Raw genomic sequence first — 19909 nt, 5'->3', positions numbered from 1 at the left:
AGTCTAAATAAAGGGCTACTTATTTAATAATCAAATATTATGACTAATACAACGTGTCACCAATGTTTGTCAGAATGTGTGCTCCTGTTGTGGATGCACTCTTCTGAAACAACACGCTGATAACGGCAACCAAACCCAATGAATTCACACCAATTTATTAAAATAGTGTTCTCATTAATGTTATGTAACATGACAGTTCCAATCATAGTTATTATTAGTCACGCATTGCTGTTTGAGCTGTGTGCGCTGAAGCACTGAATAAACACCAATAAACTGGAGCACTTTGCAAGCACTTTGCTATATGAGATTAATCAGATACAGTATATACAAAATAAATAATATTACAGATTATATCTGCACAAAATGACATGAATAAGTGAACTTGAACTAATTTACATGCTATTCATATTCAGAATGTGTGACTCATGTTGTGGACAATGAAACACAACAAAACCCAAACAATTCACGTTTTATTACAATATTGTTCTCTTTATAATGTAATGTAATATTACAGTCCCAATCATAGTCATTATTAGTTGTGCATTGCTGTTTAAGCTGCATGCGCTGAAGCTGAAGATGATCACCGGCATGCTATACTACAGTGTTAATTCTTAACCAAATGCATCCTATATGAGATAAATCAGATATAGAGAGGCCTAGACAAAATAAACTCAATATTACAACTTACATTTGCACAAAACAAAAGGCTGCGAATGCACACGCAAACTTATAGTCATGATAAAGGTTTAACTCTAGCTGTAAAATGGTCCCAATCATAGCTCCGGTGCACTCGCTTCATCTTTCATCGTGTCTGCATTACATGGTTGAGCAGCACGCACGCCACGCACTTAAATGATGATCGATAAGTTTTATCGATTAAATGTATTATTCGACAATTAATCAATCGTTGACTAATCGTTAACATCCCTAGTTTCCAGTGAAGGATTCAGCACATTGTAGGCAGCGGCTAAAAGCTACAAAGAATCATAAATATGAACAGAACACTGTAACAAAAAATCTGAAAAACCTCCTGCTTTACACCCAACACTGCTTGCTCCAAGTACAAGTAAATACTGGCATAAAGTTGCAGGAATTAATAGATCTACATGGATTTTTGTATAAATTGCTCATACAATTTAGTCAAAGTTTAGTTTCATTAATTGGACTCCAGGTTGGACTAGAAGTAATGTGCAAATTTGTACCTATAGGGGTACAACAGCTTGTCACTGTGGCAAAGCCCTTAAAGGGACATCTTTGTACCATAAAAGTTTATAGTAGGTACTGCTCTAAGGTACCAAAATGCACCTTTTATAGGTATATAAGGTACAAAGTTGTCCTTTTAAAGGTATTGCCCCAGTGACAAGCTGTTGTGGTACAACATTTTTGCACAGATTTCTGACAGTATAAGGTTTAACATAGTTTTTCCATCATGCACTGTTAATGTTTACATGGTGTATTCAATAAAAAGATGAAAATGCACCACTGTTTGTCTTCATTTTTTTAAGCAAATTGCCCGTGTGAAAAAGAAGTGCATTTAAATGTAAATGTACTGAATGTGCACTTGTGTACTTCAAATCTTAGTATATTAAAAAAAAAGAAAGAAAGAAAGAAAAGTGTACTTAAAGAGAGTACGCTTTCATGGCTATGTCTCTTAACACACTTAAGTACACTTTTAAGTACATTTTAAATCATTATGTTTTAATAATCTTGATTATAATCTGATTATAGACTGCATTTAAAGATAATATATTTTATTAATGCATACTAATATTTTACTAAACATACTCATCTGCAACCTAATCATAGAAAATGTGTAAATAAAATATATTTAAATACATGACATTAGTTTCAATAGAAATGACATTCAAGTATGTTTTAATTCACCATAAATGTTTGTCAGGACATTCAAAAGTAAGGTAAAAACCAAAGGTATACTTTTTTCTGCCTCTGTATCATAAGAAACAAATTGACACAGTATGACAAACAACAAAATCCTGATGACTATATAAAAATAAAAAAATCTGCAGTGAAAACATAAAGGTTTTGTGCACGTCTAATTCACATTTTCACATCAGATTCTTTTAAAGTTAAGGTAGCAAAATTCTAGGTTTTGTATTTGTCTATTCCTCAAAAAAGAACACAACTGAAGTCTTTACATGACCTTCAACCTTGAATGTAAATCCTTAAAAACTTTAGTATCATCACTCCACAACACAAAAGCACCAATCATCTTAGTCAATCTGGCCAAACTTTCACAAAAGCAGTAACAGTACCACAGTCTTGCGACATTCACATTGACATGTGCTTGTAAAATTCGAAGAACAAGCATCCGTGAATGATAAAGAAATATTCATTCTTACCTTGCCCTTGAGCATCCACTGAGTCTGTGCACAGGATCCACAGGACACAGATAATGAGGAGTGGAGGCCAAGCTAGGATGGCAGTACACCTCGCTCGCTCTGGGTTGGCGGCCATGACACCATTGGTTACTGTCAGACAGGAAAGATTGAAAGATTTTTGTCAAGTACATATTTGTACAGTAAGTTGAATGGAATTAACAGTCTTTTTTTTTGATAAATAAATAAACAAAAGTGACAAATAAACAAAAATTTACAAAATAAATATACAGTATTCTAATGTCAGCAGCAGTGTTAGGGTTATGCATTACAATTAACACCAGTAATGTAATCAGATTACTTTTTTAAAGTAACTAGTAAATTAACGCATTACTTTTAAATTTACAACAAATTATATAAGTTACTTTTTCAAATAAGTGAAGCAAGTTACATTGTCTTCCCATGTATTGACTGACAGCTCTCCTGTCCCCATATTGAGAGAAATCCTGAATAAGTGAAGAGGCGTTGTGTGCGCTGTATGTGAACATGATGGTTATAGTTCTAGACTAAAATGTGAGCATACATTTACTCATCTCACTTGCACAAAAACAGATTCAGTATTCCTCAAAATTAATAAAAACAGTTTAACTTTGGGTGTGAAACGACTTTTACATTTACCAAAAGCCTTTTTGTCATAAAAAAAATAAACAAGGGAGCCCAGCCCAGCCCAGGTGAGAAAAAGTAACGCAAAAGTAATCTAATGCATTACTTTCCAAAAAAATTTAATTAAGTAATGCAATTGGTTATTTCTTTAGGAAGTACCGCAATATTGTAATGGATTACTTTTAAAAGTAACTTTCCCCAACACTGGTCAGCAGTTGACATTACTAAAGTTCATATTTCAAGTGCTAAATAAAAGAGAGTACAGTTCCTTTTTGTGTTGTGGGAACATTATGTCAGTGGTTAAAATTTCGACCACAACCACAAGTTTATGAATGTAACCGAGACTCGTTACAAGATAAATTCCCATTTTTCTTAATATCTCAAAGGATATCTGAAAGTCAAGACATGTTCTGACATTACAAAACATTTATTTAGCCAAACACATGCAATATGTGATTACTTCAATATCCAAGGACTAATTCTGAAAGCCACGCACAATTTATCAGAGGCGACATTCCCGCCATGCAAGACGTAGCCAAGCTTTCTTTTTTAATTCACTGAGAGTAAGACGACCGCTATGAAATATAACTCACAGTCTGGAATGTCCCACTCATTAAACACAAAGCTTTTATGAACCAACAATTCATCAAATTTTAACGATAAGTTTGTAGAGGCGCATTCAGGCCTAAATTTATGAAGTTACCATTACACTTAATGAAGTATTATGTCTTTATGATACCAATAACTAAAACATGCCCAGCTGACATGGAGTGCGGTTTAAGTGAAAAACTGGCAGAAGTTGCAGCTCCCAATTATTACTCAGTACAATATAAAATGGAGGTTACTGCATGTAATGTATGAGACATTCCTCTTTGTCAACTGTGGCAGTGACACACAATCTTTAAAATTCCTTACATGCTTAAATGATTGCCATAATGAAATGCAAATGAAAGAAGCAATAGCAAATCCATTTATGTTCCAAACAAATGTAATTCTTTCCTTTTATTGATTTCTCTCCACTGGCTGTCTGATATGTCAGTCAGTCTGCGCAGTGATCAGATATTCTCTCTTTCACGGATACTCAGTCAGGGTCGGTCAGACCAGTGGGCAGTGATGTATAATGCCTGACTTGGTTCACTTTGCCATCACTCACCCTTACACTTCTCAATGCTTGCCTTGTAGCAAAGGGTAAATAAAATCAATAAGCCTCCATTTCACATCGCAACCATTTATTTCTCTATCAATAGCTCTTTGGCTGGAATTAAAAGTACAGTCATTTGCATATACACAAATCAAGACTGAGCAGTACTGAGAATGAAGAAATGAAAGTGGCTATTTTTAGAATGCAGCCACCTTTGACAGAATTCACATTAAACTTATCGTAACACCATTTATATTATAAATAATAATAATAGTACTTTTTTTATTTAAAAAAAAGGTCTAAAAAGACTGCATGTCTTTTAGTAGCTTAATAAAAGTTACTGCATTTTATGCGAGCCGCTGTGTTGAGATCACATGACCAGCCATCTCTATTTAACTGGACAGTTTCAGTCACTGAATTAATCATTCATGGTTGACTGCAAATAGTGCATGTCTGTGGCATCATGAACAACAATTATGGCTTTTGTATATCAGATTCACACTGCTAGGTGGCCAAGACCACTGCAAAATTTGCTAGACCAAAAAAAAAAAAAAGGCACTTGAACATTTGTCAGACACTATTGGGAAAGTCTTTCACAGACCTGGGTTCAAATGTCTGATTTAATATTAGGCTGCTTAAGATACTGAAATAAACCAAGCAGAGTGATATTATGATACTTTTATGGCACTTTTCTGTCCATTTTTTGCAGCTTGAGGGCTGGTTCACAGACATGGACAGTGGAATGGGGAAAAATGCAAAGTCTTGTTTTTTTAGAAGTGCAAGTGATTTTAACTTGAGCGCCACATTTTTAGAACACCATATCATGCGCGAGACACTGCAAAAAGACTAGACGCTCAATGGGCAAACGCGTCCGTCTAGCGTGTTTAGATAAAAAATAATGGAAAAGCAGCGCAGTGGAATGGAAAGACATGTTCTGTGTGAACCCTTAAACTGTATTTAAAAATAATAATAATAATAATAATAATAAAACAATTATTTTAATATGTTTATTTCAATATATTTAAAAATAAATAAATAAATAAAAGTAAAAAAAAAAAAAAATTAAAGAGGTCATATAATGCCACTTTTACAAGATGTAAAATAAGTCTCTGATGTCCCCAGAGTGTCTATGTGAAGTTTTAGCTCAAAATACCCCACAGATCGCACGCTACGTTTTTGTGTGTGTCCCTTTAAATGCAAATGAGCTGCTGCTCTCAAGAAGAGGGAGGAGTTTCAAGAGCTCATGTTAGCCAATAGAGTGCCTCAGGGATGACGCGTTTTTGTAGACCAACCTGGAAGTTAGCAGCGCACGGGTTCCCTCGGTTGAAAGCCTATGCATTTTTCCCATAGACTTTTGGAAAATCGCAGAAAATAAGCTCTGTGTTTAACAAAGGGTTATGACACTTACACGTTTTGTCTATAAAGATAATCTTTACAAGTTAAAACAACAAAAATAAATTTTGAAGCCTAAATAAAGTCGTCAGATATAAAAAGCTAACAGCAGGCTATAAACGGACTACAGCACACCATGGTCGCGGATCAACGTCGTCATCACCAAGCTTCCTCAAACTGTATTTAAAAAACAACGTTATTTAAAAACATGTTCGCTGATTATGATCTGCGCTGTGCATGAATACTTATCCACTTTTTCATGAGAAATGCTGTCCAAATGTCCCATTTTTAATGATGACGTCTAAAGTCCCCACCAAAGGAAGTAGTCCCTTTTAGCAATTTGTTAGCAACCGCCGTTTTTAAGACACAGTAAAGGTTTAAAAAATCACAAGTGAGTTATAACTGGTGTGTTTTCTGTCATAGATCAAAACGTGAAAATATTCAGAGGCTTTGTTAACCACAGACCTTATTTCAGGCGATTTAGCAAAAACCCATTCAAAAAAACCATAGACTTTACGGCGTTGGAACCGGAAGCCCTAAAATGCTAACTCGCTTCCGGGTTTTGCCTACAAAAATGCGTCATCCCTGAGGTACTTTATAGTGTTAGCAGTGCTGAATATCTCATGAAGACTCACTGAAAATGTCAGAAACTGTTCAGCCTTTTATGTTCAAAACAGAGTTGGACAATGATGGAGAGATTCAAGAAGAAGTGACAACATGTAGAATGCAACAAACTTTTCTGAATGGTTAGTTGAATTTATGTAGCTGATATGGAGTTAACTATCTTAAAAGTAGCATATTCTGTCATGATAATCTATAAATCGCCTGTGTGGGAACTGTTGTAAGATCCTACAGAGCCAGAGAATATATGCTGCATGAAGACAGGACAGGTATAGTTTAGTTTAATTATAGTTTAGTTTAGTTATAATTTATGTTGTCATCTTGCCTTTATGACATGCTATTGCATTTGTCTTACGTACTGTATTGCAATAACATGGCCCATGGTTTATGTCAATTTTAGGGTTAGTGATGTAGTCATCTAATGGGAAGAAGCTCGTTGTAGTCCCTACCAGCCGTTAGTCCTTAAACAGAGAATTCTTTAAAAGAAAATATCTTTAGAATGACCCAGGGTTAACTATTTCAAGTGTGAAAAGCCCTTTTGTGTCACTCTGCTTGCAGCATTTCTCACAGCGAGTGTCATGGCGGACGAGCAAACATGACAATTGTACAAATACTACTGTTGTTGTGTCACAGAATGTAGTTTTAAGAGTTTTATTTTAGAAGAGAATATAGTTATTTAGACCTCAAATATGCAACTTATATATAAACATATTGCCTATTTGACAATTTGTTTTGATTTTCGGAGATGTGAGCTCCAGACCGCCAGCGGCCGTTCAGCGCTCATGTACCCACAGAGAACAGCTTCATCTTGGCCAGTCATTCAGAAATTTACCTCTGGCTCTTATGTAGATAGTGGTTAAACATGAGGTATAATTAATTTTGGGTACATCAAATGCGCAATCTTTGGTCTTATTAATTTATTACTTGTTCCAGAGCATAATGATTTGGCTAAGGGGAAAGTTAAGTTTCATAACTTTATATTTTTATTTAAAGGTGCCGTAGAACGTCTTTTCAAAAGATGTAATATAAGTCTAAGGTGTCCCCTGAATGTGTCTGTGAAGTTTCAGCTCAAAATACCCCATAGATTTTTTTAACTGCCTATTTTGGGGCATCATTAACTATGCACCGATTCAGGCTGCGCGGCCCCTTTAAATCTCTCGCTCCCTGCCCTCCTAAGTTATAAGTGCAGTTATACATTGCATAAACAAAGTTCACACAGCTAATATAACCCTCAAATGGATCTTTACAAGATGTTTGTCATTCATGCTGCATACATGCATCGATTCCTGTGAGTATAGTATTTATTTGGATGTTTACATTTGATTCTGAATGAGTTTGAGGCTATATGCTCTGTGGCTAACGGGCTAATGCTATACACTGTTGGAGAGATTTATAAAGAATGAAGTTGTGTTTATGAATTATACAGACTGCAAGTGTTTAAAAATGAAAATAGCGCCGGCTCTTGTCTCTGCGAATACAGTAATAAACGATGGTAACTTTAACCACATTTAACAGTACATTAGCAACATGCTAACGAAACATTTAGAAAGAATTTACAAATATCACTAAAAATATCATGTTATCATGGATCATGTCAGTTATTATTGCTCTATCTGCCATTTTTCGCTATTGTCCTTGCTTGCTTACCTAGTCTGATGATTCAGCTGTGCACAGATCCAGACGTTAATACTGGCTGCCCTTGTGTAATGCCTTGAACATGGGCTGGCATATGCAAATATTGGGGTCATACATATTAATGATCCTGACTGTTAAGTAACAGTCGGTGTTATATTGAGATTTTCCAGAGGTCTTTTAAACAAATTAGATGTATATAAGAAGGAGGAAGCAATGGAGTTTGAAACTCAACGTATGTCTTTTCCATGTACTAAACTCTTGTTATTCAACTATGCCGAGGTACCTTTAACTGAAATCCCATAGGCTACTATAACTTGCGCTTCTTTTGTTCTTTTGACTGAACTTTTTGCTTGTGTTTATTTCCTATTGTACAAACTTTTTGGCTAATATTGTTTATTTAAATATTTTTCAAGAAATAATATTTGCCGTATATAAACATGCCGTATTTGTTTTTGAGAAAGGGTCCTTTAGTGATTGTCGACTTCAGTAAAAAGTTAACGTTACATTATTGATGTAACAGTTAGCCTATTTAGCTTTTTTCATCACTAGATGGAAGCAAAGACTGTCTATAAAGTGAGTCAGTAACAAAGACTTATTTTGAAAGGGACTGAAACAAGGTTGTAAACAAGGACATTGTTTTTACTTTAAACAACTACAAATGCATTGATAGCGCTGTCATGTGAAATCCCCTTAACTGTTGAAAGGAAGAGAAAGATATGGCTTTCCTCAGCGGACATTCATACTGATTTTGTGAATGTGAATATGAATATAAGGTTGACCTGAACAATATCAGCTAAAATAACGACGGGCCATGGTCATTTATCAGCATTAACAAGTTAAAGCTGTCATGATGTTTGCAGCGCAAAATTTGATTGGAAACGTTAAAATGACGGTTATTTTCGTCAGCTACCACTGGTTAGCTCTAGCAAACACCGAGATAAAGTAGTGCAGTAAGGTTACATTTATTTGAATAAATTATTACATTTATTTGACTGAGCCTATAGAAAGAGAGAGAGAGAGAGAGATGTGATTGTGCGTATGAATTACCTGTCTGTGCAGCGTCTCTCTACTAGCAATGAAACTGCGAGTTTACTGACTTTAAAAACAGCGATGTTACAACATCCTTGCGGAGTAATATAATGTAGCGTTTCAGTTATTTATTAATAAAAGCAGCGGGGCAGCGTGGCAAACAAATTTCTCTGTTCCTGTTTCTGTGTGCGCGCAGCACTACCTGTGTGAGAGTGACATACGTTCGTGTGCGTTTCAATAAAGCAGCGCATTAATATAGAACGGTGATTAAACTTGATTAGACTTGGAACTACTTGCGCAATTAACGTTTTATTGCACAACTTCCAGCCAATCAGAATCGAGTATTCACACAGACCGTGGTATAGAATGAAAAATAAAGACCAGCACAGTCTTAAACATTTCTAATACACATTACCAAATAATAATAATCATCCTGCTAGATAGATAAGGGGCCGTTCACACAGAACGCGTTTTTCTATTCCAATGCGCTACTTTCCCATTGTTTTTCTATGTAAACACGCGCTTGACGGACGTGCATGACCGTTACGCTCGCGTCTCGCGTCTTTTGCAGCGCCTCACACATGAGCGCCGCGTTTTTAAGACGCCGTGTCAAGTTAAAAGAATTTCAACTTTTACATGCAGCGCAGCTCATCAATGTCAGTTCCAAAACAGTGGACCAATCAGAAGAACTCGGAGGCAGGGCAAGCGTTGCGAGTTGGCATGACAACTGTTTTATATAATGGCAACATGGCGGAAGAGGCGCTCATTATTATCTTATTTTCTTTTTTTCCATGTCAAAACTTGTATCTGTAAATTCTGCAATTTCTATTATTTCCGTTATTGTCGTTATTGCATCACGTCTCAAAGGCGCGTCTCGAGACTCTCGCGTTCTATGCTGCCGTTTTTAGACGCAAAGACGCATTCTGTGTGAACGGCCCCTAAGTATATCCAACTTTATCCGCATACATACAATATACTTGCATAGGGTGATATATGCTTCGCGTCATGCCTAACAACGCTCTTCAGCCGTGACTTATTCACGATACAGCACTTGAGTACCTTATTGCTTTTATAAAGCGGTTACCACACAATACAAATACGAAAGCCAAAAACATGTATCAATACAACTTTCATGAAGTAAATTTTCACCAAGCCTTCCTTCTGCCGGAAAAAAATAGTCCCTGACCGTGATCAGCAACAGAAGTTACATTATTACGCCATTAGATGGCAGCAAAGACTGTCTTTATGAGTGTGTCAGTCAGTAAGGAAGACTTCTACATTGAAAAGACTGAATTGTTGTGAGCACGGAACAAGACGCAACTGACAAATGCTTTGACTGGCGCTGTCAGTTATGGGAAAACCCCTTAACTGTTAAAAGGACAAGATAATACATCATTTAAACAGATTTTTCATTATGAACATAGGACCTGACCTGAAGGAAAATGCTGAATGCAGGTAATAAACTCGCTCACTCAATCTTTTTCTCACAGTACTCTTCTACATAATACAGTAAGCTTCAATGAACAATATCAATTGAGAACATACAGTTTACGTTGCTAAGGGTGTTGTGAAGTGATACACAGAACCGTTGGGTGAAGCGGTCATGACCAATCATAATCAAGGACAGGAACTGACCGTTTTATAACAATCATTAACATTACGATTTTCTGTAAAGCTGCTCTGAAACATGCATTGGCAAAAAAGGTGCTATACAAGTACATTTGACTTGATTTTAATAATTTTGTGTTCCAAAATAATATATGTATAAGAATTTCAATTTTTTGGTGAACTGTCCCTTTAAAACTCTAAACTAGTATAGTTAATATCACAAGAACCATTCAGTTTCAAACCTACATCTGCACTGACAAAAGTAGGCGCCACAAAGGAGACTAATTCCCCTGATCAATATCTACTTCCACGTTGGGCTACAGTTCAGCGTGGATGGCAGTGGTCAATGACTCTCGCTCAGAGGTCCGGGGCAGTGCTGGACACAGGCCCAGGAGAGACAGATTGGTGAAGAGTGGGACGGCTACAGCCAGGCGCCTGGATTCCTGTCATCCTCTCCCCCCTCCTTCTGTCTGCTAGATCAACATGAGCCTCGGCTCTCAAACACAACAACCTGTTTGAGATTAGCCATGGAATGGGCTGCTCTGCATAACGACAGCCTTACAGGCATCCACAATTACATTGCTTTTATCTTGTCACGTCAGGATATGTTTAAGTAGGTGTCTGCACGGAGCTGTCCATGGTTCTGAATGCTGTTGGATCGGTTCATGCTGTGGAGGTGTGGACGCCACAGACGTGCTGTCCATCGTGCTGTCAGAATGTAATTATGTGGGAGTCTTGGAGTGCCAAGACAGAAAAAAATCCAACACAGTCGAGGTCTTGGAGGGCAAGTGTGCCACCGTGGATTTCGGCAAACTCTCCTGAGCATGGCAGGCCTCTGCCAAATCACAAAACCGTTAGATGCCTCACTCAGCAGAGAGGAGATCTTCAATGGTTGATGTTGACACAAACCAATTACATTCTCTTCTGCTGTAAGCTTGACATGCTGTGACCATTTATTATGATTTTTAAAACATTTTTCCCTTGCTTAAATTGTTTTTGCCTTGCCTTCGTGAGTCAGACATTAAAAGCATCTAAAAAAAGTTGTCTTAAAGGCAGTAAACTCTAAAAGGTGCATCAGTATACATTCATCACTAATATCTGGGACACTGAATAAGCCCACATTTAAAAAGAAATACATAAAAAAGCTAATATTTTATAAATAAACCCACAATAATATAATAATATAATATATATATATATATAAATATAATATAATATAATATAATATAATATAATATAATATAATATAATATTTAATGCATTTATCACTAATATTTGGGACGTTAAATAAGCCCCCAAAAAAGTTAATATTATATAAATAAACCTACAAATATAATATAATATAATATAATATAATATAATATAATATAATATAATATAATATATTAATATACATTTATCACAAATATTTGATGCATTGAATAAGCCCACATTTAAAAAGGGATAGATTAACAAAAAAAAACAAAAAAAAAGCCAATTCTATATAAATAAACCTACAAAAAAACACAATATAATATAATATAATATAATATAATACATAATGCATTTTTTTCCACAAATATTTGGCACACTGAATAAGCCCATATTTATAAAAAAAATACATTAAAACATAAGCTAGTATTATATAAATATTCCTACATAATAAAATAAAACGCATTCATTACTAATATCTGGGATATTTGTGATGAAAATGATACATTTAAAAAATAAAATTAATATGATATAAATAAACCTACATAAAATAAAACGCAAAATGCATCTGAATAAGCCCACGTCAATAATACATATATCACAAAACAAGCTAATATTATATAAATGAGCCTATATAAAATAAAGAACTAAAAAATAAAACTAAAACATATATAAATGAATAAATAAATATGATTAATATAATAAAAATAAAAAATAAAATAATGGCTTTAAAATTTATCAAGAGGTATCCTTCCACTGGGAAGGGCTCTGACATAAGAAAATGAAAAAAAAAATACACCATATACACACTATGAATCACTGCATATGGTGAACAGGTGTTTGTGTCATAGCTATATTAACCAGTCAGAAGCCAGACTACTCATTTTAAGAAATATCAATGAGAGTGAGTATCTGCATGACTGTGATTCTGTTCCATAAATCAAAAAAATTAATATTAAAAAAATTCAAAAGAAATCTGGCCGGTTGCTTTTTCCTCCACCAATGAAAGTAGTTCCAAAAGAAGCCAAAGCAACAAGGCTTATGTGTCTCCAAGCAACAAACTCTTCTGTAATCATACATACAATTCTGGAACCTCTGCAATACTTGGCCCTACGTGAGAGTTTTAGAAAACAACAACAACTAGCAAATGTCTACCACAGTGGTGGGGAGAATCTGGCCAAGAACACACCAATCCATCAAGATGCTCCTTAAATTCAGTCTTCATGTACTTACAGAGACTGACAGCAGATTTGCATAAACTCCAACAATGAAAGTTGACATGTACCAAAGCAGAAAACTGACAGACCACATACTGTATGAATCAATGATATAGAATAGCATGTAATATCCAGTCTAAAGTGCACTCAACAGTAATGTAAGACTAATGTGAGAGCACTGTGACTGACTTCCATCAACACAACCATGTGACAACCACATGCACAGACATAGATGAACTTCCTCTCGCCTAGCTTACCTCTATCAGCAGGTATCTTCAAAGCATTGCTTGAAAACACATTTGCGATGTATTTCCTGTGCACGAGGGAAGCTGCTCTCGGAATAGTTTGCGCACGGTTGGAATTCCTGCCCTCTCTCACACACAACTGGCAAAGCACTCTGCCTTCCTCCCAGGCTCATCCCATCTGCAAAGCGAGGGAGAGATGGGGAGAGATGGAGCTCGCAAGAGAGAGTGAGCGAGAGAGAGAGAGAACCCAAGAAAGTCATCCAGGGAGATGGAGAGAGAAAGGATGAGGATGAGGCAAAAGAGAGTAAAGGAGGAGGAGAGAGATTGTTTCGATAATGCATATTGTCATAAGAGAGCTGCATTCCTGGTAATCCAATAGAAGTGAAGTAAAAGCTTCTGTCATTTCAACAGACTTAATGAATACAATTTGATTAGGTGGCCCTGCATCTGCACAGCTTCCTTCAGACTCATTGTTTGGGATTTGTGCCGGCCTGTCTCACTCTCAAATTAACTTGCCTTTAAATGCATTTAATGTTTGACTTGAATACTTACACGATTCTTGCTTTGAACGGCTCGGTGGAGGAGAGCCATTCAATTGAAACAGCTATTCTTTGAGTGAAGTGAAGCTCAACTGGTACATAATGGTGTTAGCAACATCAAGGTCATGGGTTTGATTCCCTGGGAAAACAAAAGTGATAAAATGTTTATCAGTAACCTTGTAAGATCTTAAAACGGGGGATATTCAACCTTCTTCAGGCAAAGGAACTATTAGAGATGGAGCAGAGACCTGGTACATATTGTTTAAAATAAACCTGGCCAAATAAAGTGTATAGTACCATATTAAAGGATTAGTCCACTTTCAAATAAAATTTTCCTGATAATTTACTCACCCCCATGTCATCCAAGATGTTCGTGTCCTTCTCTCTTCAGTTGAAAAGAAATTAGGTTTTTGATGAAAACATTCCAGTATTATTCTTCAAAAAGCTTACGCTGTATGTCCTACGCCTTCCCTATTCTACTTACGGAAAAAATGGAACTGGCGCTGCGTTCGTTCTGTAAGTTGAGTAGGGAAGGTGTAGGACATATAGCATAAGCTTTTTGAAGAATACGAAAGTGCGGTTTTGGCGAAACCACTTGGAAGGTGATCATTTGTTTATAAAAAGCATATTAATTTACATTTTTTTCAAAAATGACCGTTCGTTTTGCTAGATAAGACCCTTATTCCTCGTCTGGTATCGTTTAAAGCCCTTTGAAGCTGCACTGTAATGTTGATCTTCAACCGTTTGGACTGTAATAAGGAGTTGTTTTCATCAAAAACCTTAATTTCTTTTTCTGAACATCTTGGAAACCTGGAAAATTTTATTTGAAAGTGAACTAATCCTTTAATATCTGGCATTAAATTCAATAAGGCATCCATCATCCTAATTACAAGCTAATATTATAAAATGAGCAATACCGTTGACTTTCACATAAGTGAACCAAAATTTGTAAACAAAACCACACTTGTGCTAAGGTCATCCATTCATTGGAAAGAAATTCTCCAGCAGAGAATCGTACCAATTTCGCTTGACCTCTTCAACTGGGTTCTGTATCCGCAATTGCTGTATTCACACCTGCCCAAAAGATCCGCACCAAGGGGGAAACGAACTTGAGTTCGATTCAGTCGAACTAAACAAGACAGGTGTGAATTGACCTTGTTGACAATATACAATTTAGCACTTTTCACCTCACATCTTGCACCTGACATATAAATGAACATATACAAATACTGAATGGTATAAAAATATCTTGAAAATGTAAAATGTTCCAGAACTTTATGCTACAGTCCACCACATTATTCCATTCTCCACTTTCTAATGTTAATTAAAACAAAGCAATTATCCCCAATTTAACAGCAGCAACAAAACTCCTTAATCAATCTCTCAATCTCTAAAGAGCTAAAATAAACAAATAAAACTCAAATAAAAAAGGCCTTACTTTCAGATTTTTTTTTTTAATTAAATGTTATTTTAAACAAATTTATCAAAGGTATTTTATGGAAAAGCTGACCTAAGGATTTAAAAACAAAGATTTTAGCAGAATAACTACTCTCTGCACTAATCTGTTGTCATTTAGGGTATGTTTTAATATAAGGCCACATTTAATAAGAAATAAGTTTATGTGCATGTGCATGACGTCATCGTTTTCACAGATTTGCGTTTTTGTTGTTTACATGGAGACATGGAAACTTGCACTTTGAAACCCATTTTCAAAAGCTTACGTTTTCAGGCACCCAGAACGCCGTTGTCGTGTAAATGAACAGCCAAAACGCATTTACATTTTTAGTTGAAAACGGTGTTGTGTAAACGGCCCCTTAGTCTCAGCCTCAGATCCGCTGGCTGAACATCTGATGCATATGGCACACTTAACTGGAATTACTTCATTTTCAAAGTCATCATCTGGTTGGTTGAATTGGAAACAAATGCTGTGACGCCAAACCCCCTTGTGGAAGAAGAATGTCATGTTTACAACTGTGATGATGAACGCTTTCCACGATCAGCTAAACAATGGAGATTCAAAAATATGTGAAGTTCGGAGCTCCACTGTTGCAGTAAACTTGCGCAACGTTCTTGAATGAATAATTTATTAGATGTACACCGGAATGTTATTGTAGGGACATCGACATTTTCACGCCCCTAAACATAACGTGGAACAAAAAACAAACTGTGATTGGTTGCTTTACATGTCAGTCAAATGTCCTCCTGAGCGGTCTTTGGCCAATGAAAACGGACCTTCTGCCGTCAGTCACGAGACTAGTTGTCATTCCTTCTAAAGCCGAGTTCAGACTGCACGATTTTAGCCCCGATTTTGGCTCACCGACAGGTTTTGAGAAATCGCCGACAAATGCCTGAAATCACAGGCAAATCGGTGCTCGTTCACGCGAGTGACAATCACGCAGTGTGAATGAGCAAAAACGCGATCTGAGAGAATCGCCGACGAGTCGCCGACACCCGTGAGATATTTGGCATGCTAAATATCTGGACCTGTCGGCGATTCAAAATCCTGCTGTGTGAAAAGTGTTCTGACTGAAAACTACATCGGCGATGACCGACAGCCAATGAGAGAGCAAGATACAGAGCAGCGGGGAGTTCGGGGAGGAGTTATAGACCACAATATCACCAAGCATGGCTTCGTACACATAAACATTACAATTCTATCAAACAGAACCAAAGCACAAACATTTGCTTGACCATCCGCAACAGCAGCACATTGAAAAGTTATTTATTTAGTTCCAACTGTCATTGCAGAACACACAATCAGCGCACAGGCAATTCGTATTTCAAGCTTCTTGCGGGCTACTACTTTTAATAATAATCCCACCGTGTGTCTCAATCAGCTCCCTAGTTCAGTAGTCAGGGCACTGATCAGGGAATCAGCCACATTCACTTTCATTATATACTGATTCACGACCTAGGGAGCTCGGGGAGCTGATTGAGATGCAGGGCCAGTCTCACTTGAGAACTCTGGTCTTGCGCGCGTTGTTTCCTTGTCACATCTCACGTATGTTTGGTTGTGAAACGTATGTTTGGTTGTGAAACGTAGTTTGCGTGCCAGACAGAGTTGTCGGCGATTCTTGCTATTGTAAAGTCATGCAGTGTGAAACCTTCTGTCGCCGATCCATCGTGCAGTTTGAACACATCAGCGACTGAACGCTGGCCAAGATAGTCATGCAGTGTGAAAAGAACAGTGACCCGACTACTTTGAAAATCATGCAGTCTGAACTCGGCATAAGGGTGTATTCACACTTGGAAAGTCCACTAATTCATTTGCTTTTGTCCGGACCAAATACAACATTGATTTTTTGTTGTTGTTTGGTGTGGTTTGCTTTTACACTGCCCTTTTTGCAAGTGAACCAAAATTTGTAAACAAAACCACACTTGTGCTAAGGTCATCCATTCATTGGAAAGAAATTCTCCAGCAGAGAATCGTACCAGATTTCGTTTGCAACCAGACCGAGACCACCTCTTCAACTGGGTCTCTGTATGCTTGTCTGGTCCGCATTTGAGTGTTATTGCTGTATTCACACCTGCCCAAAAGATCCGCACCAAGGGGGGAAACGAACTTGAGTTCGATTCAGTCGAACTAAACAAGACAGGTGTGAATACACCCTAAGAGTCTTGTTGACAATATACAATTTAGCACTTTTCACCTCACATCTTGCACCTGACATATAATACGAACATATACAAATATTTCTGAATGGTATTCAAATATAACACTGTAGAAAATGTAAAATGTTCCAGAACTTTATGCTACAGTCCACCACATTATTCCATTCTCCACTTTCTAATGTTAATTAAAACAAAGCAATTATCCCCAATTTAACAGCAGCAACAAAACTCCTTAATCAATCTCTCCAACATGAGATTTAAACCCGACCATGAAAAAACAAAGTCATGGTTTACAAGTCTCATATTGTATAAGCCGATGCATTTGTCATCATTACCTTCCAAGCAAGACTGATGATATAGTGCTGTAATGCAAGTAAATGTAAACCAATTAATAACAGCAGTAATTGCATTAAACCGTTGTATCCTAAAAAGGAAACCACTGGAATTACTCTAAAACGAACTGCTAACTACTTGAAGAATCTCTGTAAAATCTCAGTGGTTTTTATAAATGTATGAATGTGCAGAGTAGTCCTATAAATCCTGTTTACTCGTTCAAACTAATATGATCGACAGTTAAGTAATAATTTGCGGATTACGGCAAGTGCATGTTTTTGATATTATCAGCAGATTTAAACATCAAGTGGATTGTCCAGCCGTCAGAGGCTGATGAATGACCACTCATTAGAATTGCAAAGGCGGAGCGGGTCGGCGCTGTCAGCTGCCGCAGCGGAGCGTGATTCCAGACGGGGTTTGACAGGGCCACCAGACTCCATCGGGGTAATTAATTTGCCACATTCTAAAGGACGTAGGGTGTACTTCTCGAAATTAGGCCGGTAAAAGAAGTGGCAAAGGGTCATAATCAATTGATTATCATGACGACTGAGATGGAGGCGACATGGCTCTGTAATGATTAATGCCTTTGTTTGTGTGCTTTCAGAGAAACCCTTTCCATGCTAATCAAGTTCAGATAAGTTTAGCATAAACCAAGCTTGACAAGCTACAAAGCAATGCCAACACATGCATTGTGGTAGCAGAGAACCTAATATGCCGTCTTGTACTATACACCAATCAGGCATAACATTATGAGCACTGACAGGTGAAGTGAATGACACTGATTATCTCTTCATCACGGCACCTGTTAGTGGGTGGGATATATTAGGCAGCAATATAGCTACTGTAGCACAAATTGTTCAAGAAGTTAATGCTGGTTCTGATAGAAAGGTGTCAGAATACACAGAATACACATCTCAGTTTGTTGCGTATGGGGCTACATAGCCACAGGCTAGTCAGGGTGCCCATGCTGACACCTGTCCACCACCGAAAGCACCAACAGTGGGCATGTGAGCATCAGAACTGGACCACGGAGCAAGTGGAAGAAGGTGGCCTGGTCTGAAGAATCACGTTTTCTTTTACATTACATGGATGGCCGGGTGCATGTGCATCGCTTACCTGGGGAACACATTGCACCAGGATGCACTATGGGAAGAAGGCAAGCCGGAGGAGGCAGTGTGATGCTTTGGGCAATGTTCTGCTGGGAAACCTTGGGTCCTGTCATCCATATGGATGGCACGTACCACCTACCTAAGCATTGTTGCAGACCATGTACACCCTTTCATGGAAACGGTATTCCCTGGTGGCTGTGGCCTCTTTCAGCAGGATAATGCGCTCTACCACAAAGCAAAAATTGTTCAGGAAAGATTTGAGGAGCACAGCGAGTTTGAGGTGTTGACTTGGCCTCCAAATTCCCCAGAACTCAATCCAATGGAGCATCTGTGGGATGTGCTGAACAAACAAGTCCAATTCATGGAGGCTCCACCTCAAACTTACAGGACTTAAAGGATCTGCTGCTAACATCTTGGTGCAGATACCACAGCACACCTTCAGGGGTCTAGTGGAGTCCATGCCTTGACGGGCCAGGGTTGTTTTGGCAGCAAAAGGGGGACAAACACAATATTAGGAAGGTGGTCATAATGTTATGCCTGAGTATGTCGATGGTCAGTGTTGGGGTTTATGCATTGCAAGTAATGTGCTTTATGTAATCAGATTACTTTTTTAGTGTAACAAGTAAAGTAACACATTACTTTATGAATTGACACGTTAATGCACATTACTTTTCAGTACTTTTAATTTGCTTAATTGAATCAAAATACTCTATCTTCTCCATAATGTAGTCACATGAGCGCTAATGTGTGCGCGGTGACAAAAAAAATAAAAAAAAAATAACAAAACACATTACTTTCAACTTTCAATAAAAAGAGTTGTGCAGTTAAAAGTAATGTTAAGAGATCTTTTGTATGACATTCATAGTTCTAGAATCAGGAAATATTCTAAGTGTTCAGAATATAATAATATTTCGAAATATGTTTTTGAAAGAAAATGTATGTTATATAGGGGCTATTTTTATGAACGCATTACTGTGTTAAACACTTACAAAGAACTTCTCGGTAAAAAAAAAAAAAAACACCTGCAAGGCCTGGAATAGAGGCATAACCTGATTTTGCTGAGTTCAACATGTTCCTGAGTCAACATTTTTGTTGATCCTGGAACAACATTCAAATCAACCAGTCAGATTTGAGGGTTTACAGTTTACAGATTATGTCAAGTTTAGGCTTAAAATCATGAATTGGTGCTTCTACATCAGTGTTATTCATCTATCATTTCCCTCTGGTTTTTGGGATAA

General features: G+C 37.1%; 1 protein-coding gene across 1 annotated transcript in view; it reads right to left on the bottom strand.

Annotated features, from left to right (window-relative positions):
• Positions 1-8990, bottom strand: part of robo2 (roundabout, axon guidance receptor, homolog 2 (Drosophila)) — a 557168-nt gene extending 548178 nt beyond the window's left edge. The window contains 2 exon segments of the mRNA XM_048160953.1: positions 2361-2489; positions 8836-8990. Of these exon segments, the coding sequence (XP_048016910.1) occupies positions 2361-2475 (115 nt within the window). The 5' untranslated portion in view covers positions 2476-2489; positions 8836-8990.
• Positions 8991-19909: the final 10919 nt, after the last annotated feature.

Source organism: Megalobrama amblycephala, linkage group LG16, assembly GCF_018812025.1.
Source record: "Megalobrama amblycephala isolate DHTTF-2021 linkage group LG16, ASM1881202v1, whole genome shotgun sequence".
Taxonomy (NCBI): Eukaryota; Metazoa; Chordata; class Actinopteri; order Cypriniformes; family Xenocyprididae; genus Megalobrama; species Megalobrama amblycephala.
The sequence above is the reverse complement of the archived record's forward strand: the minus strand, read 5'-3'. Positions and strand labels throughout refer to the sequence as shown.